The sequence below is a fragment of the Loxodonta africana genome, chromosome 4 (genome assembly GCF_030014295.1).
Source record: "Loxodonta africana isolate mLoxAfr1 chromosome 4, mLoxAfr1.hap2, whole genome shotgun sequence".
In the NCBI taxonomy this organism is placed as follows: Eukaryota; Metazoa; Chordata; class Mammalia; order Proboscidea; family Elephantidae; genus Loxodonta; species Loxodonta africana.
Window position 1 is genome coordinate 134,979,629 of NC_087345.1, and position 22,752 is coordinate 135,002,380.

Genomic DNA, 22,752 nt, shown 5'->3' on the forward strand with positions numbered 1-22,752 from the left:
AATAAAACAACTATATGACAGGAAATTTGAAAATAAGGAAAATGTATCCCAAAACTCCCCTCTTTCTAGGTCAACTTTTATTAACATTTTTTGCTATCATTTCTTAGAGCCTTTTGTTATTGTGCATATGATTTTAAGAATAAAATTGTGATCGTACTTACCCATTTGTCACTCCTTTTTTATTTATCATTACATCCATAGATATTTCTAAGTTGTTAAGTGATACTGGAAATGAATAGCTGCGTAATAGTCCCTCTAATAAACATGCCATAGTTTATTTACCTGTCTTTCAATGAAGGGCATGGAGATTTCTTTTCCAATTCTCCCCCTATTTTAATGCTCTAATATATACTGTCTTTGTGCATATGATCTTTTCCACAACCAGCATTATTTCCTCAAGATTCCCACAGGTGTGGGTACTACTTCTAAGGTATAGCCATTGTATGGTTCTTGATTCATTTTGCCAAATTGTTTTCTGAAAGCATTGGACCAATTTACCCAGCCACAGGCAATGTATGAAAGGACCTTTCAGTGAATACAAATTGTTCAGTATCCTGAAGTCATGTAATATGAAAGAATCATCAGTGTACAGTGAACTTGAGAGTCCAAGTCCTGTATGCCTGCTTCATTCCTCCTTCTTGACCTGAATATTTCTGAGTCATTCTTTAAGACTTAATTTTTCACAGTGCCTCCTCTGAGATACCTTCGCTGATTGTACCCCTGTTCCTCCTGAGAGAAATAATTAACCATTTGCTTTTCTGTCTCAACACTGCATTTGGCTCATGCACTGATGCTGTGATGTATCTTACTGAATAAGGTAATATTGCTCACATATCTTTTTTTCCTCAGATCCAGTCTATTAGCTCCTAAAGAGCAGTGGGTAGGGACAATGGCTCATTCGTCTTCATATCCTCCAGGGCCTAGTACATTTCTTGGCACATAAGAGGCACTCGGGAAACCCTGGTGGCATAGTGGTTAAGTGCTATGGCTGCTAACCAAAGGGTTGGCAGTTTGAATCTGCCAGGCGCTCCTTGGAAACTCTACAGGGCAGTTCTACTCTGTCCTATAGGGTTGCTATGAGTTGGAATCAACTCGATGGCACTGGGTTTTGGTTTTTGGAAGAGACACTCAGTACGTCTGAACTAAACAAGGAGTGAGCAAAGACAGGTGGACTTCCTTCCTGCCTGCCTTCTTTTTTTTTTCTTTTATCAAACATTAATTAGGCACCTAGAGGGAGGGAGAAGTTCAAAATCAGGACAGTCTCCTTAAAAATTCATGCAGTCTTGTCTGGATAAGGAAGCCTGGATCACACACCTGCTTTCCCAGCAGACTTCCACAAAATCTCACTAACAGGATTCTTTAGGCCATTTTTGCTAAGGTGTTCAGTCATTTGAGAGAAATGATTATTTTATTTTGTATTTTATATAAATATGAGGACAAAATTTCTGAGTTAGAGTTCTGTCATTGCTTTTATTTGTGGATTGTTCTCTTTACCCTTTAAGGGAGTATTTGTCCCCGTGTCAAGGACTGGACTGCAGAATAAGCTTCACAAATGGGCTACTTCATCAAGCAGTATAGGCTAAGTGTGTTCGGTGTGGGCCCTAGAGCCCCACTCTAGGCTTTCAAACCTAACCCTCCTGTGAGCTAGCTGTGTGACTCTGGGCTTGATGTTTAAAGTCAGCCAAGCCCAATTTCCTCATCTATAAAATGGGTTTGATGATAATATTACCTAAAAAAAAAAAAAAATTATTATTTTTTTTTCACAGCATTGTTCTGAGAATGAGGTGATGACTAACAAGTAGTTAAAAAACAGTGCCTGGTATTGAGTAAACTCTCAGTGAGTTTCAGCTGCCATCATTATTGTCAGGAGTCCAGTGTCTTTCTCTTGAATCTAGAAATTTTTTTTACTAAGAGCAGTTTGAAACCCCCTAGAGGTTCTGCCCATTCCATTGGTGTAGGGCTGGGCAATGTGTTTAAAGAATGAGGATATCTTTCTCCAAGGCAAATCTAAGAATCACACCCAGAAGTCTGAGATATAAATGCTCCAAGATGTTTGGCTGTTCAGAGAACTTTGAGCCGTTAGAGCTCTACTTGACAGCTCTGGAATCTCAAATGGGCTTTTTGTCATCTGTTTATCTAAAACCCACACGTTTTGTTCCTTGGTTATCCAAAAAATAATCACTATTGTCTTCCAGCCTCAGTGTGTCAATTATCCCCCTTGAAGCCTTCCTCCAGCTTCTTAAACACAGCCCAAGCTTTGGGGCCCCCAGGTCGTTAATGCGGGAGATAAGGTGAATTTCTTCTGCCATTCACACAGTCAGAGGAAATCCCATTTTTCTTAGTCATGAGCTTACATCCTGTCCAACTACCCTAGCAGAAAGGGAGGTACGTAGGTGATTGCATATTTACATATTCATTTATTTAGAGTGAAAACCAGATAATTATTTGAAGATCCAAGGGCCCTGGTCTCTCCAGGACAACTGGGGGTCATGCATGCGGCAGTCTACTTAGAGACGAGGCTGTTGGAGCCCTTACAGTTGCATCTGAGGTGTCTCATGAAATTTTAATTTTGAACCCCGGCTTTAGGACGCATATCCTTGAACTGGTATAGATCCCGTCTTATTCTCCATGATTTCTTTCTGAATTTGAACCCACTATAGTGGTTAAGCATTTGGCTCCTAATCAAAAGGTCAGCAGTTCCAATCTACCCGCTGCTCCTTGGAAGCCCTATGTCCTACAGGGCCACTGTGAGTCGGAATCCACTCAACAACAATGGGTTTGGGTTTTTTTTTTACTGCTGGGTAGAAGAGTCCCCAGGTGGTACAAATGGTTAATATGCTCGGCTACTAACCAAAAGGCTGGAGGTTCAAGTCTACCCAAAGATGCCCGAGAAAAAGGGCCTGGTGACCTACTGCCAAAAAATCAACCATTAAAAACCCTATGGAGCACAGTTCTGCTCTGACGCACATAAGGGTCACCATGAGTCGGGGTCAACTCGATGGCAACTGGTACTAGTATAGCTAGAAAAAAGACTGCTCGATATGATCCTGAGCTGTTTTTATTCATGGCTCTGACTTTTGCCTCTATTAAGAATTTTTTTTATTTCTTATTTTTAAATAATATTGTATTTTTGGTGAAAGTATACACAGCAAAATAGGTTCCCATTCAACAATTTCTAAGCGTATTGTTCATTGACATTGGTTACATTCTTCACATTGCGTCAACATTCTTATTGTTTCCATTCTAGTTGTTCAGTTCTCAAAAACCTAGTCTCCCTACTCCTCTACCTTCTCATCTTTGCTTTAGAGTAATCGTTGACCATTTGGTTTCATCTAAATGATTTTTTTTAAATAATATTTTATTGTGTTTTTGGTGAAAGTTTACGTAGAACAATAGGTTCCCATTCAACAATTTCTACACAAATTTTTCAGTGACATTAATTACATTCTTCACAATGTGTGAACATTCTCATTATTTCTGTTCTGGTTGTTCCGTTTCCAGTAATCTAGCTTCCCTGCTCCCTTACCTTCTCATCTTTGTTTTAAAGTAATTGTTTACTGTTTGGTCTCATATAGATGAGTTTTTAAAGGAGCGCAGAACTCACGTGTGATGTGCTTTGTTTTATGAGATAACCTGCTATTTAGCTAAAAGGTTACTTCAGGGCATAGTTTTGGCTCAAAGTTTAGAGAGTATCTCAGGACAACAGTCTCAAGGATTCCTCCAGTCTCAACTGGTTCAGAAAGTCTGGATTTTTTAAGAATTTGAGGTTCTGTTCCACATTTTTTCCCCCTTTCTATCAGGATCTGTCTATTGTGGCCCTGATCAGAATGGTCCCAAGCACCATCTAGTTCTTCTGGTTTCAGGGTGAGGCGGCCATGGTTCATGTAGACAGTCTATAGACTAGTTTCTCCTCTGAATCTTGGGCTTCCTTCTTTTTCTTTTGCTTTGCACAAGTAGAGACCAATATCTACTAAGAGTTTTAGATTCCTGTTTACAAAAAAAAAAAATCAATCCCCTTACTGTTGAGCCTATTTCCATTCATGGAAACTTCATGTGTTTCTGAGTAGAATGGTTCTATAGGGTTTTCTTGGCTGTCATCTTTACAGAAGTAGATTGCCAGGCCTTTCTTTCTGGGTCTTGCTGGGTGGATTCAAACCACCAACCTTCCAGTTAGTAACCAAGAGCCATTTAAGCCCTCATTATTTCTCCTTTGAATTACCACAGATGCATCCTAATTTGTTTCCCTGCTTCCCTTTTCATGCTTTCTTCCATCTTTCCCTCAGTTTTTAGGATGATTTTTTTTTTTTAATGCAAACCAGGGTATATTATTTTTTCTACTTAAAATCTACTGACTCCAATGTTACTGACTTCCTTTGAGATGAACTTCGAACCCCTTCAGTGTGGGGCACCAGGGCGTTCATGACTTGACTGCCGTTTTGCAGTCCTCCCATAGTTCCACACCTCTGAGCCTGCCTATGCTCTCCTGTCTGCCTGCAACACATCTCTGCTGAGTTGTGCAGGTTCAAGCACATCTCCTTCTGGAAGCATTTTCTGATTCTCCCATCCTGGGAGTCCTTCTCCTCCTCTCTTCTCCCACAGTACCCTGAACCCTTTCTAAAATCTGACTGCTTTGGGGCAACAATGGTGTCTTGTTCCTCTCTCCAGTTACAACATTTAGTGTGGTTCCCAGCACATAGTAGGAGCTTTTTAACTCCCTTTTAATTCTCCCAGTGGAAAAATGGAGACCTCCCTTCTTTTTATCCTGATACCTGGGCCTCCCTCTTCACGATGGTTGTGCTTATATATTTCCTTATAAGCAGCAATTTTCTTCTCCAAAGACCAAAGTGAACCATGTTTATTATCAGGGTTTCCCTCAAAGAAAAGTCACTTCTGGTTCTAATTTACTCCTTTCCCTTCAGGGAGCAAGTCATTAGTGGAAGTGGACTGAGCGGAATGCTCTCCCTCAGACTTGGATTTAACTTCAACTCCAATTTCACTTCTTTCCCTCTGCAGCTCCCCTCTCCTGACCATGGCCGAGGGCTATGCTGTGTCAGGACCTGTGCTAGGCACCGGGGACACAGAAGAACAGACATGCCCATGCCCTCCAGGAACTCAGGGTCTCATAGCAGAGACAGATGGGCAAATAGTTACAAGAAAGGGACCTCCCTGTCGTAGAAAAAATCCACCTCACCGCGCTTGCCTCAGGGCATCTAGGTCTCAGCAGCTTCCATTTGTCTGAGCAGAGATGTGTTACGGATAATTGCCCATACTCCTCTTCCTTTCAGCTTGTAATTGCCCACTCACCAAAACATCCTTGGGATTTTGAAACCGCCTACTGAGGCAGAACAAACTCTAGATTGGAAACAAGGGGGTCGTCTTCCAGCCACCATCTCAGGCTTGTTTTGAGACTTCAGACAAGTCAAAGAAAGGGCAAGAAGATAATCCACTGCAGGGGAAACATTTCTGAGCTATTCTGCTTGGGGGGACAATGGTTTCCTTGACTGTTTTCCTGAGCTCTCTACTATGGTAATGGACTCACCATCCTCCAGACCCCTAGCTGACAAACCCCAGCATTACCGTAATTCACTCTTCTCTCCACTCACCTCCAGTCCACGGGTTTTGCAGAGTCTGTGACTTTTCCTTTGGAACATCTTTGGAAGCTGCTCCTTCCACTCACCCTCTCTGTCTACTATGTTGCTGTTAACTGCCATTGAGTTGGCCCCAGGCTCATGGCAACCCCATGCGCAACAGAACAAAATGCTACCCGGTCCTGCACCATCCCCATGATCGGTGCTGATTGGACTCTTGTGATTCATAGTGCTTTCATTAGCTGGCTTGCAGTAGCAGTAGATCATCAGGCTTTTCATCCTAGTTCGTCTTAGTCTGGATGCTCTGCTGAACTCTGTTCAGCATCATAGCAACACACAAGCCTGCACAGACAGGTGGCGGCTGCACATGAGGTGCGCTGCCTGGGAATACTGCCTACTATACCTAGTGTTTATCTACTACACCCTCATCTTAGCCATTTGCAACTTACCACCATCTTGTTATTGTTGTTGTTAGGTGCTATCGAGTTGGTTCTGACTCATAGCAACCTATGCACAACAGAACGAAACACTGCCCAGTCCTGTACTACCGTCTTACTACTGCCCAATTTATTCTTTCTGAGATGTAGTGTAGTCTTGGTCTTAGTTTAACTGTTCCATTGTTCAAACATCTTCAGGGTCTCCATACTCCTTAAGAAGACCTTTACGGGCCATGCTTTCAATTGATTTAACCCCGGGCCCTTTTATACACTCTGCAGTCTAACCAAAGTGAACTGGACCATTTTCCCCATACCCTACATTTTACTCCTTTGAGCTTGACCATGTGTGTTCCTCTTGCCCTGGAATCCCTTGTGCTTTCTCATTCACATGTCCCAACCCAACTCTTGTGCCACCTCCACCCCAAATTGCCCCCCACTTCTTCCTGTATACCCACAGGACTTTTATATATGCTGCCTGTAAGGTAACGGTGCCTGTTGGTACCTAATTTCCTGAAAGGGCAGGTTCCCCTTGAATTGCAGGGCCTTGCATGTGCCCATCACAGCAAGGACTCTAAAAACATAGTGGATAAATCTATTAAGGAGAGATTGAGTAAATGAGAGCATCAGCTTATCTATCTTTAGCTTTCTCTGATCTAGCCTGAAATAATCTCACTTTCTAGTAATGCTGCCATCAATTCTCATTTATTTATGGGCTGATAATCCGGTGAGTGGATTATCAAGAGTGGTGCTTATCCTTGTTTTTCTTTCTCTGCCTCCTTCACCTTCCAAGTCTCCCCCTCCTCCTTTCCTTTCACTTAGCCGCCCTTTTCCCCTCCCCCATCCCAGGCCCATTGTGGACTCCTTTCCAGTGAGTAAGGCAGAGAAATAGGAGAAGGCGAAACATGAGCCCATCCACTCTGCTCCAGGATAGCCACTCTGGGAAATAGCTTGATGGGAGGGAAGACTTAAGTCCACAGAAAATGTCAAAGCCTCATTGGAGGCAATAGTTTCTGCCATTCCCATGGATAAGTAGGACTTGGTGATAGTGAGTGTACCACTACTTCTGATTTCTCTGGACCACTGTCTCTGAAGGAAAAGCTTCTTCATGTGGCTATCTCTTTATCCTCCAGACAACCACCGTAGGGCAAGGATGAGCACTGTTTCCCTATCCCATGTTCCCAGGGTATCAGAGGAGACTTGGTGTGAATCCAGCTTTGCCTCTAACTAGCTGTGTGACCTTGGGTGAGTCACTTCATCTCTCTGGGCCTCACTTTCTTCCTCAGCATTATAGGGAATTGGACCAGGTCACGAGTTTTTGCCTTGCAATGGTGCAACCCACTGGCCTGTGGTCATAACCAACAGTGCAGTGTGTCACAGTAATGCGTTACTACTAATAAAGTGTTTTTAAAATAAAAGCTAAAAAACAGTCAATGTCACCCTTGCTTTCTCCCATTCCTAGATGTTTCTTTGAGTGAGAGAGCAAGAGTAGTTTCAGTATGCACAAAACCTGGCTACACCACCAGAAGTGAGTGGTGCACGTAATTATTTTTCATTGAATGTCTCGATGAGAAAAAAACAGTTTCGAACAATTGTGCCAGGTGACCTCTAGAGTCCCTTCTACTGCTGGCTTCCTAGTTCATATATACTGGCTGAACAATGCACCTCAATGCCAGGGGGCAATGTGACTTGCCTAAGGTCACTCCAAGAGTCACTAGTAGAGCTGAGGCTGAAGCCCCTCTCCAGATCATTCCATGAGAGGACTTCATTAGGACCTATGGGAACTTAGGCTCCAGTGAAGGGATGGGGTTATGTGAGGTTTCCTTCTTCCTTCTCAACTGGACAGACCTTCTCAATTCTAGAAACCAAAGTCCCTTGTCTTAAGCTTTAAACAAAAATGAGAGCAGTGAAACCAAAGCTGCCTACTCCCTCTGGTGTGCCTGACATGGTGATCCCAGGCCCTGCTCTCAGCTGTCAGCTTCCTTCTAGGTGATCCCCAGGACCACCCATGCAGACAGGAAGTGTGCTGAGCCCACTCTGAGCCTGTCAGTTGTAATGGTAGGGCAGGTCATCAGTCGAGGAGAGGCAGCAGGGAGAGATGTATTATATTTACGTTTTTCTAAATTGAGCTGGAACCAGGACCCAGAGCCTAGCAGGCATGGGGGAGGGGCCACAAGGTAAAGGGGAAGCTGGGAGTCAGGGGAAGGCTGGAATTCAGCCTGAGGAGGGGGCTTTGAGGGTAGCCAGCTACCTCTGGGCAGGACTTGTGGTGGGGATGGGCTGGCTCCAGACAAAGAGAAACCTGAGAGTGAAGGATTAAGCGGAAAAACCTGTGAGGGGAGCAGCAAGCTTTCGAGGGAATCTCCAATATCAAACCCTTTTCCTGAAGAGCTTACTAAGGAGGACTTCCAGAGTAGTCTCCCCTCCCCCATCTCTGAGGGGAGGAAAGAATTCTGGCCCATGAGCTGGCCGCAACATTAATCATCACTGTCCCTGACCCCAGAAAGGTGCTTCAAAGCTCCTTTGCCGCAGGCCTCTCAGAGCCAGTTGTGGAGTTTTCCTCGATGTCTGAAGAGAGGAAATTCTTCAGTTACTTTCAGAATTGTAAGTTAAATTCTCTGGGTCCTTGCAGCCATTTGACTTTTCCTACAGAGGGGAATTTGAAATAAAAATTCTGTATAAAATAAGATTATAATACTATAAAAGGAATTTAGTGACAGGTTCCAAAAGGATCTCTTAATAAAGCTTTATTACCATTTTATTCAGATAAATAAATGACTCAATTATTTATGTTCCTTACCTAAAGCAAAAAAAAAAAAAAAAAATTTTTTTTTTTTTTTTTACCTAAGGCCAGTGGCCTCACCACCTCCCAGTGCCAGTGGCCCAGGTTCGTGATATTTACTAAATTGTGATGGGAGCATCCTGAGGGCAAAATTTATATCATATTCATTCACAGCACCTAAACCATGAACCAGTTGCGTAGAGTTGATCCAGCAAACGCTCAATAAATGTTTGCTGAAGGAAGAATAAAGAATGAATGAGGTAATCTCACAGTAATGACCTTGAAAACAAAATGACAATTAAAATCTATAGACATTGTCTTTCATCAAAGCTCTCCAGAAGTCCTTACCATATTCATTTAGCTGGGTCAGCCTACCCTACCCCCAGAGGTGCCAAAACTACTTATTTTGAAGTGTTTGTAATTAGAGAAGGCTCTTTTCCTAAGTAAGGAACCCTGGTGACACACTGGTTAAAGTGTTTGGCTGCTAATTGAAAGGTCCGTAGTTCAAGACTACCATTGGCTCTTTGGGAGGAAGATGTGGCAGTCTGCCTTTACAGCCTTGGCAACCATATGGGGTTGCTATGAGTAGGAATCAACTTGATGGCAGTGGGTTTTTGGAATTCTCCTACAAGTGGGTCTCCTGCAGCAATACAAATTAACAGACCAGTAAAATTAAAATTATGGCTAGTTTAGGAAAAATACACCATGTGTTAGTCAGCTATTGCCATGGTAATGCTTTGTGGTAAATATCCCAACATCTCACTGATTTACGACTGAAACAGAATAAAGAGCAACAGAAAGAGCTGGCTAAGGAGATAATTGAGTTCCCAGTCCTGGAAATGATCAAGTAAAAAAGGCCACTAATCAAAGTAGGAGTAGAAGGAATTGAGGCATCAGGCCTGGGGACGGCTTAGGTGACACCAAAGATTTTTTCAGTGCTGATATTCTTTGGTCACTGTTATGGATTGAATTGTGTTCCCCCAAAATATGTGCTATAATTCCTAACCTCTATGCCAGTGGTTCGGAGCACTACTGGTGCGGCGATTATGTTACCGTAAACCGCGGATTCGAGCCACCTGCCGCAAGCCAATACCGAGACAGAAGGAGGTAAGCAGCAAAAGGGCTTTACTGAACACCGTGTTCAAGAGACAGAGGAGGCAAAATTTCCCCCAGATTCTATCTGCCCCAAGAGGGCTACAAGAGAGTTTTATAGAGAGAGGGTCAGGGTTTAGAGATTTCCAGGAATGTTGATTCTTTTTTGAGGGGGACAAAATGATGACGTGACCTATTGTTGACATCTTGTAGGCCTCTTTACACCATCCTGGTTTCAGTCACAAGATAGGTCTCGGGTCCTGATGGTATCGCTCATTGTTTCTGTCACCTCGGAGAGAAACATGGTTTAATCAACAACAAAAAATCTTGATTACCTTGTTTTTCTACAAAGGAACAATCATGAGACAGATTCCAGAGCAAATAATGGACGTTTTCAAAGACTAAAGGTTTTAATCACAGCTTATACAGCTAAACTAGAAAATACATTCTCTCTTATTTTAATACTGAAACGCTACAGAAAACGTATTTTCTCCACTTCAATTAAGGAACTTGGCTGCTAACTGAAAGTTCAGCAGTTCGAATCTACCAACTACTCCTTGGAAACCCTATGGGGTGGTTCCGCTCTGTCCTATAGAGTCTCTAGGAGTCAAAATTGACTCGATGGCAATGGGTTTAGGTTTTGGTTTACACCTTTGGTTATAATTCCATTTGGGAATGTGTTGTCTTTGTTATCTTAATGAGGCAGGGTTACTGTAGGTGTGTCTTGAGTCAATCTCTTTTGAGATGTAAAAGAGATAAAGCAAGCAAGTGAACTAGCAGAGAGGGAGAAGAGAGACATCAAGCCACATGAAGATTGCGCAGAAGCAGAAGCCCAGAAGAGACAAAGACCTCCCTCCAGAGCCGAGGGAGAGAGAGAAAGCCTTCCCCTAGAGCCATACCCTGAATTTGGACTTCTAGTCTCCTAAGCTGTGAGAAGATAAATTTCTGTTTGTTAAAACCACCCACTTGTGGTATTTTTGTTATAGCAGCACTAGATAACTAAGGCAGTCATGGAAGAAATTACCACACTAGGTAATTTCCAAACTTGCCAAAAGAGGCTAGATGTATAAAACTAGTGCCAATGGTGTGTTAGTTGTAATGATGAAATATTAAAAAATATCTGCAAAACTATCAGCATTGAAGGCTGCATATTCTGTCCCACTGAACTCCCTGCATGTGAGTTACAAGCTGATAGCCCAAAGAACCCGGAAATTCCTTTTCCTGAGCCATCCTGTTTATACAAACTGAGTCATCTCCCTGAATAGCCAGGCACCTACCCTTTCCCAAAGGCATTTAAACACAGTTCAGGCGACATCCAGGGTCTCTTTCCAGTATTCCTGGGAGGGGGGGTGAGTTCCAGGTCATTTCTCTCCTTTTGCTTCTGAGGCATACATTGCTTGGCATTACCTGTACTAGGGGCCCTCCCCCTATAAATACTAAGGAAAAAAGGTGAGAGTATATCTGGATGCTACACCCTGCAGTGTATTAGAAGGCCCCTGATATCCAGGAGATGCCTAGTCAATGCTTGAGAAATGAATGAATGAACAGATGGAGGGCAGTCTTGTAATTTAAAATTTGCTAAGAATTATATCACTTACCCATTTCTATTCTTATTCCAACAGCTAGGATGCTCAGAGTAAACTCTGATGGCCAACCATAGCCACTTCATGGGTTGCAGAGTTCGCATATTTGTTTCTTCCTCCTTTCTGTGCAGTTTATCACTGCCCCCCCCCATTTTTATTGCATAAACCTAATTGTATGTTCTTTTAATTGACTTTTTCACAGCCTTTTGGGAAGAGGTAGGAGTAAAGGAATAAAGTAAACAAAGGTCCTTAGTAATGATCTGCTGCTTGGGAACTTCTTTCCAATCAGGAAAGAATGCTCACTGCCTGCATTACCAAACTCCAGATGAGTGGATGAGAGGATGAATGGATGGATGAACGAAGATGGATGGATAAATAGCTGACCTTCACTTCCCATCTTCCAGGTGGATAAAGTAAACAAGAGTGAGTGAGCCAGGTCATTCATTTATTCATTCAATAAACATTTCCTGGGAATTCACCAGGCTGTTCTCTGCAATTAGGAAGTGAATCAGCTGTCACCAATTCTAGTCTCTAGTTTTAAGAAGCCAAACTAGGTCCACTGATACAAGACTTTTGAGGTGGAAAAATGCAGGTCAGACAGAAGCAATGGCCCAGAAAACAGCAGGGACAACTGTGATGTGCCAGCCACAGAGGACTTGTGTGTGTGAATGAAGGCACTTCAGAGAGTAAAAGCATCTATGCGAATTCCAGATAATATGGTATCAGTATGTTAGTTCTCTGACAAGAAGATTGGTGACCAATTTGGAGAAGATCGGTGACCAATTTGGAGAAGATCCAACAAAGGAAACCTCCGATGTGTGAGGGCAACTAGGGTGGGGGAAGGAGCACTGTTGCAGTAATGGCTACTTACTTTTTTGTGTGGCGAAAGGACACTGAACTTCATTGGCATTGGCAACAACCTTTGCTTCCCAGCTTCATCAATTATTAGCTGTGTGACTGTGGGAAAGTCATTTCACCTCTCTGAGACTCAGTTTTCTCACCTACAAAATGGATATAATAACACATATTGGTGAAGAGTATTGTATGAAAACAGAGAGCATGGTGCCTGAATACTGTTGATGTTTAGGAAATGTCAAGCGAAGCTCAATGACTGCTGAGCATTGGGGGTTTTATTCAGGGGATGTGGAAGGAAAACTGTGGGAAGATCTTTCCAGGAGACCATAGTATCCAGGCTTCAAGCCTCCCTGTGTCTGAGAATCACATTCTCCTGCCGTTTTCTGTTGGCCATCAGCAGAGCTCACCTCTGAAGTCTTTCATGACCCAGGCTTCTTCCAAAGGCAGAGAATAGGGCTGATTATGGACTGGTTTGTATCACACCATCAGCCTGAGATCCACTATTATAACTTGACTTTGAATACTTAGAGTAGCCAGACTCTCAAGAGGTCATTGGCCCTTCTCCTACATCTGAAGAAGGTAATATTTTACCATTGAAGTGGGGTGGGCAAAAAGTGGGGACAGAGCCTTCTTAATCACAAAAAAATGAAGAAAATTAACAGTCAAATATGCTTTGCTCATCTGTTTCATTGATTTGCACGCAGTAAATTCTTAATGGTTTAGCTGTTACTTCAAACCTGTCCGTTCCTGTCATGACTCCCCAGGGTTTCTGAATTGAGCCCAGCCATTGCCATTGTATAAACCCCAGGTGACTCCATGCAGATTGAAAGTGAATTCCGCTTATTGTCTTTATTTTCTAAGTAGTTTGTTTGTATATTTGGGTCAGTGGCTTTTCAGGAAAGATCTTAACTATCAATCGTATAATAAGCTTTCATTTACCCCTTTTACTTAGTCTTCAAGTCAAACCCTCTTTTATCAATTTTTCAAGTCAAACCCACTGGGCATCAACTCTGTGAAGCCTGCACAGATCCACAGGTGACAGTGAGTTACTGCTGCTCCAGTGCTCTTTAGCACTCCATTAAGGCCACCATTAAGTTTTAATGACATGGCACTGCCATGTTTTGTTTACATGTTCATCTTTCCCATCGAACTCTAAGCTCTTTAAAGGATGATGCAGTAATCCATTCATGTTTGTTTCCTAGCAATGGGCATGGTTCGGTATATAGAATGTGCACAATAAATGCTTTATGAATGAATGAATGATGGACAGAAGGACCCTCTTATACGTCTGTCAAGCATTCTACTATTTTCCTAAGCTACAGAGGCCCATACTGAGGTTCCAGGTCATGCCCTTTCTTCTCACTATCTTATCCTATTTACATGGTTGATCAACACACTGTTTTATTGCTCTAAGCACTCTCTCAACTGTGCTGGCTGCCCTTGACTACAGAAAAAGGAGATGACTGTGCAGAGCCTTGAAATATGGGCTGATGAAATAAACAGCGATGACCTTCCCTTGCTGTGTTTTGACATACGTGTTTGTATTAACGGGTTGCTTCTAGCTGACTCCTTTCAATAACCGCCTTTTGAGTGACAGAAGACAAATTCATACCAATGTGGCCCTCAATTATTCCTTTGTATTGCTTCTCCATGGCTTAAGAAGGCAGGATTCTTAAGCTCCTAGTTTTCAATCCCTTTTAGCAGACTACGTTGCTCTTATTAAACTACCGAAACCAGTTGCCATTGTAGTGACTCAGAGTAGAGCCGTGCTCCATGGGGTTTTCAATGACTGATTTTTCAGAAGTAGATTGCCAGGCTTTTTTTCTGAGGTATATCTGGGTGGACTTGAACCACCGACATTTTGGTTAGCACCAAGCAAGTTAACAGTTTGCATACCCAGGGACTATTAAACTATAGAAAGTTAAAAAAAAAAAAAAAAAAGGGCAATCATTTACATTAAAATTGAACTCTTCAACTATTTTTACTTCAACTTTCTTGGAAGTCTTCTGTGCAAATTACAGCAATGAGAATTGCTGCTACGTGGAGGTGTTAATACTTCATGTCCCAGTCTCTCGTCACCATCATTAAGTATAATGCTTTCAATTTGCCTGTTTTGGCTTTCCCCTATTTTTGTGTTTGTTTCTGTTTTGGTTTTACAGTTGGTGAAAATAAGCATATATTTATTAAACAGATAAACTTTGAGCATTTTTGAGCATGTGTTAGGCACCATACAAGATAGTGAGGACTCAGAAAAGAATCAGATATGGTTCCTAGTCTCAAGGGACTTACCAACTAGGGAACAAGTGAAATAAACAAAGACTAGAATGACATTTGCAAGGCATTATGGGAGTGAGGAGGAGAGATGCCTGTGGCAAGCAATTTGGCCTGGGTGAGATGGTGAGAGTGGGTTTGAGTTGAGCCAAAGATAAGTAATAATTCGCCCAGCAGGCAAGAAGGGAAGGCAAATTATAGACAGTAATTGTATGTTCAAGGCTCAGAATTTGAAAAATATGATGATTTGGGGGATGTACAAATGGTCTGGGAATGGTTGGAAACAGGAAAACTTGAGATCCAAGCATAAAACCAAAAAAAACCAAACCTGTTGCCATCGAGTTGATTCCAACTCATAGCAATCCTGTAGGACAGAGTAGAACTGCCCCACAGCGTTTCCAAGGAGAGGCTGGTGGATTCAATGTTTTGGTTAACAGCCAGACACTTAACCAGCTAAATATTAGCCCGGAGCACAGAGAGTGGGCAGAGAGGAGATAAGACTAGAAAAGTAAGCTAGGATCAGATTGTAAAGGGCCTTGGATGCCAGGCCAAGGATATGGGATTTACTGTGTGTGTGGTGAGTGAGGAGGGTTATAAATTCACTAAAGAATTTTAAATAAATGAATGAAAAATCAGAGTTGTGTCTATCGAGAACTGCCTCATAGGTTTTCCAAGGAGCAGCTGGTGAATTCGAACTGCTTACCTTTTGGTTAGCAGCCAAGCTCTTAACCAGTGTGCCACCAAGGTTCCTAGATTGGAAACCCTGGTGGTGTAGTGGTTAAGTGCTACTACAGCTGCTAACCAAAAGGTCAGCAGTTCAAATCTACCAGGCGCTCCTTGGAAACTCCATGGGGCAGTTCTACTCTGTCTATAGGGTCACTGTGAGTCAGAATTGAACCGATGGCAATGGATTTGGTTTGGTTTGGTCTGTGAAGAGCTTTCCCACCCACCCTGACCTGTCCATTCTGTTCTCCCTAATACACTTTTTTTCTTCTCTAAGCAGATTATCCTGGAATATCCTTTTGGGATGCCTTCTTGTTTAGTTTAACCACCCCTCTTTGTTATTTTAACCTGAGCCCAGGTAACCAGGCCCATGATTTAACTGTCTCCAGCATTAGACAGTGTTGGGCTAGTGGCTATTTTAAAGGGCCCCCTTGGGGCTGGAGTGTGAGAAGAGAAAGGAATGATGTTTGTGCCTAGGATTATTTCCAGTATTTGTACTTCAAACTTGGCATTTCTGGAGCATTGAGCAGCAAGCTTTGTGAAGATTTAGTTAAAAATCAGCTTATGGATTCCTCCCTAATTGACTTGGCCAGGTTTAATCTGTTATTGGTCAAGGCAAGCTGGCTTCTACTGTGTAGTACACTAAGTATTTCCGGTGTTGCTCTTATCCTAATAGAGGCTTACTTTTTTTAGGAATCTTGGTGTTTGTGAAGGCCAATCTCACTGTGTCCTATGAAGCAAGATCAAAAGGACTTCCATCTGCTACAATATTAAAGACCTTTGACTGAAAAGAGAAGTCTTGGATTTGGCATTTTCATACTAGAGTGTTATGGTTTAGTTAGCAAAGCATCCTATTTGGTTCTGCTTTTTTGGGTTGATCCCTGGGAATGCTCAGTGTGCCCGGTCCAAGCAAGCTGCACCTGCAGCAATGGAACATCTGCAGAGAGTGGATTTCTCTGACTAGGGTAACCTGAAGTGACAGCAGAGGTGGGGACAGGGGTGTCCTATTACTCCAGGTCTGGCATGGAAAGAGAGAAAGAGAAGGGACCTTTCGTTATGGGTTCAGGACAGTTTATGGGCACTATTACAGAGTATCAAGCCAGCACTAGAAAAGGGACAAAAGAGAGCCTGTTTTTGGAGAGTTTGTGAAGGTAAAAGAGCAAGCCATCAGGCCAACCCTGGAGAGGAAGCATTCATGTCCATCTATGGAATTCATGCCCAGAGAAAAGAGTAAATGGAAAGTCACATTTTCTCTGTAATTCTGGAAGGACATTGGATTTCTAAGTGCCATTTCCATGAGTGAGGTGAGGGCATGTTATATACATTTGCCATCACTCAAAAGTAGATTGCCCTTTTCTCCCCCCGACTGGTCTCTTTGCCAAGCCCTTGCTAGGGCTTTGGAGAGTTTACAAAGGTCTTGTAGGACAAGTCACTTGTGATACAAGAACATTTGCCCAGTAGAACTGCGCTCATTAGAACCAAGAAGGCCAACTTAGAACTCCATAAATAAAGATGCATTCATATGTATACTTAAACGCAGACATGGCGTGTTACAGGTTTCAGAAAACTCGTCTAACATCTGTTTTGCTTTTCTTGTTAATTCCACATCCTTCCCCATCCCCACTCCATCCTTGACCCCAGACTCCAGAGCAAATTCCTCAGTAAAACCTCATTTAAAAGATGCTGATAGACTGGCCTTTTGAGCTGCTTCCAGAGATTGTTTTTGAAGATTTCTTCCTTGCCCACCCACCCCTTCCAGCCAGCTAGTCAGCAGGCCGTTCCAAGGGTGCAGCCTTGACAGATTTCTGCCTTCAGGTTTTCAGGTGCAAGTGTTTTGCCATTAGCTGGCACCTGCCAGTCTCCTAGTGCCCACTGAGAGTCCATTGGGTACCAGAGATGATGACAGTGGACAGGGTTGTATCAGCAAAAGCAGTGACCCGTAACTGGGGGCCCAAGCAAACTGCCGAATCGAAAGCAGGTGTGCTGGGTAAAGTTCCATACGTGTTCTCTTTCCTGAAACTTCTGCAGTTAGGCTTATCCCTCTGTGAACATTTATTTATTTATCTATAGCTCTGCTTTCCCTCCCCCTTTGTTTGTTTCATTCTTTACTTGAATATCATAGAATCTTGACGTTTGTCCAAGAGAGTGAGAATCTCTGCATCACAGCAAATCAGACCTACATGGAATTTAAACCAGGCCTTTCAGTTTTTCAGCCAGGATGCTGATACCCATTGAAACAAAGAGAATTGCCTCAGGGCATACGGCTAGTTAGAAGCATATTCAGGGCTAGAAGTCAGGTCTCCTCTCATTCAGTGCTTAAACCCAATTCTCTGTTTCATTTAAATGTGTGTCTGTTTAGAATGTGAGTATATGAGATATTGGTAGTTCAGTTGCAGAATTCTGCATTCCGTGTGGGAGACCTGGGTTCCATCACCAGCCAATGGACCTCATGCACAGCCAACACCTGTCAGTGGAGGCTTGCAGGTTGCTATGATGCTGAACAGGTTTCGGCAGAACTTCCAGACTAAGACAGACTGGGTGATCTACTTCCAAAAATCAACCAATGAAAACCTTATGGATCACAATGGTTCAATCTACAATCCATCACGGGGATGATACAGAGCCAGGCAGTGTTTCATTCCGTTATGCGTGGGGTCGCCATAAGTCAGGGGCTGACTCAATGGCAGCTAAAAAGCACATATATATGCAGTATACATTGCGGCAAATCTGTACGTGTTGATATTTATTCGATAAGAATAAAATTGCACATAATAGGAGACATTTATTATTGTCTTACATTATCCAAAGAACTTTATGTACGTAATAATATTTAACTTTAGGACAATTTATTAGGTAAGTGTGATTATTTCCTCAATTTGCGCTTGGCTGTTAACTGAAAGGTCTGCAGTTTGAACCCACCAGCCGCTTCGTGGGAGAAAGATATGGCAGTCAGCTTCTGTAAAGATTTATAACCTTGGAAACCCCGTGGGGCAGTTCTACTCTGTCCTATGAGTCAGAATCGACTCTCTGGCAACGGGTTTGTGATTATTTTCTCAATTTGCAGTTGAAGTAACTGAGGGACAGAGAAGTTAAATAACTTGCTTTTAGCATGCAGGGAAGTTCTTTTAGACTGTGACTTTCCTGGAACTCAGGACTGTGTTTCCATCAGCAAACATGTTTTGAGCCTTTAGAATGGTCCAAGCCCCTATCTTTCTAATGGAGGCTAGATCATGAGCAGATGGATCACAGCAGCAGGGGGTGATGGCTGAAACAGAGGCAGGAACTAAGAGTGGTGGGATTCAGAGAAAAGAGTACTGGACTTCACCAGGAAGGTGGCATTTGAATGATCTTGAAGATGCATAGAAGTTTGACAGTTAGAGAATAGATGTTTGTGCACAAAAGAATGGAAAGACCTACTGTGTTCAGGGAAAAATCAGAAGAATGAGAAGTTCAGAGGGCATGATGGTAGGTACATGATGACTGTGGGGAAATACTGGGAGATGATGCTAGAGAGGCAGGCTGGGAGTAGATTGTAAGGTATCTGCATTTCAAGATAAAGAATTTTATTACATCATGTAAACAAAGAGGAGCCAACAGAAATTTTTTGAGTGGGTGTATTAGTTTCTTAGAACTGCTATAAATAAAGTGCCACAAAACAACAGAAATTTGTTGTCTCACAATTCTGGAGCCTCGAAGCCCAAAATCAGGGTGTCAGCAGGGCTGTCTTTGTTTTTGAAGGCTCTAGGGGAAGATCCTCTCTTGCCTCTTCCAGCTTCTGATGGTTCCTGGCAATCGTCGGTGTTCCTTGGCTTGTAGATGCATCACTTCAGTCTTTACCTCCCTGTTCACATGATCGTCTTCCCTATGTGTCTGTGTCTCTTCTCCCCTTTTTATAAGGACACCAGTCATATTGCATTAGGACCCACCCTACTCTGGTATGGTCTCATGCTACCTTAACTAATAACATCTTCAAAGACTCTATTTCCAAACAAGGTCACACTCACAGGTACTGGGGTTTAAGACTTCAGCATATGTTTTAGAAGGACACAATTCAACTTTTAACAGTAGGTAAGTGACAGGATCAGGTTGCTGGGGGCTTTGTTTTTCATGCCACAGGGGCAAGGGGAGACTGGTGACAAGGAAACCAGTTATTAGGAGGGTATTGCAGTTACCCAGGTGGAAATGATGAGGGCCTGAACTCCTTCTAGTCATCTGACTGGCCCAGGATGCCTCCACTCTTTGGCTCACACTGCTTCCTTGGCTTGGGATGCTCTGTCTAACCCAATTTTCTGGGGACTGCAGACCCATCCTCCGAGACTGAATTGGGTGTTCCATATGGAGACTCTCCTGTGTCCCCATCCTAGATAGACTTGAGCTCTTCCTCCTTTGGGCCTCCTCTGTCTTTGGCACATTCTTCTTTCTCTCTTGACACACACAGACCTCGTTGTACATCTTTGAGCATATTATCCCCTCAAAACCCAGCTCCTTGAAGGCAGGACCCGGCCTTTTCCTTCTTAAATACTTGGCATATTGTCTGACGTTTAGTGAGCTCTCGGTAAATCTGTGATGAATGAATAAACTTTCTACATAAAGGCAGTGACCATGGGTATAGAAAGAAGAGACCAAATTTGGGAGATATTTTTAAGATATATCATAGCCCAGGGGCCAAATTCCAGCCTGCTGCATTTTTGTAAGTAAATTTTTATTAGAATATAACCAAGCCCATTTGCTTACGTATTATCTATGGCTGCTTTCACTCCACAATGGCAGAGTTGAATAGTTGCAGCAATACCGTATGGCTTGCAAATCCAAACATATCTACTACCTGGTCCTTCGCTGAAGAAGTTTGCCAACCTCTGAATTAGGTGAACAGGATTAATGACTGGAGGTAAAGGGCGAAGGAAGGAAGACAGTCAAAACTTTTTATTTTTTCATATCTCTCAAGTGATGACATTGACCAATGGGCTGGCAGGTATTGAGAAAGAAATACCCATGACTGTGGGGCAGGAGAAAAGGGAGCCCAAGAGAAGAACATGGAAAGAGACCTCAGTAAGAAAAGACAATAGGCCAGAACTGCGATGCAGAATTGATCTAAGTCCTACTTCTCTCTGGTGAAGCTGCTCATCCTGTTCTCTCTTCTAGTCATTCAGTTTGGTTTTGTTACCCTCTTTGTGGCCTCCTTTCCTCTGGCTCCTGTATTTGCCCTCCTCAACAATGTCATCGAAGTGCGGCTTGATGCAAAGAAATTTGTTACAGAGCTAAGACGGCCAGATGCTGTGAGAACCAAAGATATCGGTATGTCTCCCACTTAGAGGCCATGCCTTTCCTCCATCCCTCCTCTACCTCATCTCCTGCCACTATCTCCACACTATGTCAGGAATCAAGAGGGCTGGGGAAAGCCTTTGCTTCTTCACACTGTGGAGTTCCTCATCCCCATATCCTCAGGTTCTGGAGGCCTTCCAAGACCACTTTATCCACCCGCATGCTTCCTCCCAGTTTCCAGACAGGGGTGCACCTAAGCCATTCCAGACAAGCCCGTTCCTGGGAGGTCCTGAAGTCCTCCCCTGATAATTTGCCTGCAAAACATCACCTGAGCTGCAGTGTTGTCATCACTGGGCCAAGAGTGGGAATGAGCCAGACGCCTTCCTTTCTGTCTTACAGGAATTTGGTTTGACATTCTTTCTGGAATTGGCAAGTTCTCCGTTATCATCAATGTAAGTGCTTACATTCATGATGCCCTAGCTCTGTGGAGAAGAGTTTTCCAGAGATGAGATGTTCCAAGCAGGACGCTGACCCTTATGATTTCCCAGCTGCCCCCAATTTGAGCTTCTAGCTCATTGTGCTGCCATCAGAGCCATGCCATTACTTTTAATATTTCCCTGAGAGAAAGAAAGGCAATTATCCATGAGAATGTATACCATGGCCTTAAGAGTCAAAATTTGATCCTCCCTCAAAGCCAAGAATAATGAGGAAAGAATTCCACATATCTAGCCATCTCTTTCCTTTCCTCTTTTCTTTCTTTCTCTGCTCTTGCACTAAACAATACCTGGAACATTGCCCAAGCTGCAATTCCTAATTACGGTTCCTCCAGGTTGTCAGTGCAAAGTCTTAATTATCCACATGGACTCTGGCACTGTGTAGATTAAGACAGGACTTGGAAGAAGTGGGGTCCTACTTGTTGTAACCTTAACTGCCTTTCCAGACATATCCACATTTCCAGAGGAAATCCTGCTGGATCCAAGCCAACAGCTCCTTTTTTTCTGCATTCTGTACCAATGGTGGTCAGGCGGGGCCTCCCACTCTACCTCCCAAAGAAATACCAGCCAGCTCAGTGCACACTAAGAGAGGCACAACCCGTTTTCCCTTGGGAAACATTGATTCTGGCTCTGATCTGATTCCCTATTGAGAACCATAAAATAGATGGAGAGGTGTGAAGATAGATAGAATCAGCCCAATCCATTCTGAATTTGGCTACAAATATTTCAATATAGGAAGCACACATCGTGAGGCTTAGAAATAAAGTCCAATTTGGGAAGTAGATCAGTAGCTACTTTGAAGTAATGTCTACTAGAAAAATGTCCCACGTCTTAACCACTTGCCATCTATAGAATAGAGTGACACCAAGTTTTACTTCCCTGGCCTCTCTAAGACTCGTTTACTTCTCTGTAAAATGGGAGATAAAAAAAAAATAAATAAAAAATAATAGCACCCATCAAATAGGATCATTTTGGAAATTAAATGGGATGATGAACAGACATATATAAGTGCTCAGTAAGTCATAGCTACGATTACCATAAATATGCTATTCATCCTCAAATATGGTTATATCCATCCATACTCACATATACATTTAGAAAACATTTTCTTACCACATATTTTCTAAAGGGCTTTAATCGCTGGTGCAGAATAGAATATAAACATCTGCCAAGAAGATTTAAGATTTTCTTTGCAGAAAGTACCTCCACATTCAAACATGCAATCACTCATTTATTGTTTGGTTTGCTCCGTAGACATTTATAAGGCACTTAAATATATATAGCAGAGGCTATCCTGGGTATGTGTGTTTCCATCTAGCAGAATCCTCTCCTTCCCTATGTCTCAATTTCCCTAAGTAAAATGGATAAAAGATGATGTACTTCCATAAAATGGTGTACTAAAAAGGGCTGAGAAGTGACGGTCAAATTGAGGAAACTATGGAATCATAGCATTGGCATTCCTGGCTTTCTGGTGTCACTCAAGCGTGGATGTACATTGCTACTTAATATTCTTGCCAATTGCACTTAAATGACACTTTCACCAGCATAGGTGAGTTTCTCAGAAAATCTTCCACTGTGTTTGGCTTGGCCAAAACCAATGCCAGTTCAGTTATTTCAGAAAAGACAAAAACCAAACCCATTGCCATCGAGTTGATTTTGACTGATAGT

General features: G+C 42.7%; 1 protein-coding gene across 1 annotated transcript in view; it reads left to right on the plus strand.

Annotated features, from left to right (window-relative positions):
- The window catches only part of LOC111750833 (anoctamin-2-like), an 84,899-nt gene that overhangs the window by 47,001 nt on the left and 15,146 nt on the right, over positions 1 to 22,752 (plus strand). Inside the window, exons 6-7 of the mRNA XM_023548716.2 lie at positions 20,471 to 20,623; positions 20,990 to 21,042. Coding sequence (XP_023404484.1) covers positions 20,471 to 20,623; positions 20,990 to 21,042 — 206 coding nt within the window. The remainder of the gene's footprint in view (positions 1 to 20,470; positions 20,624 to 20,989; positions 21,043 to 22,752) is intronic.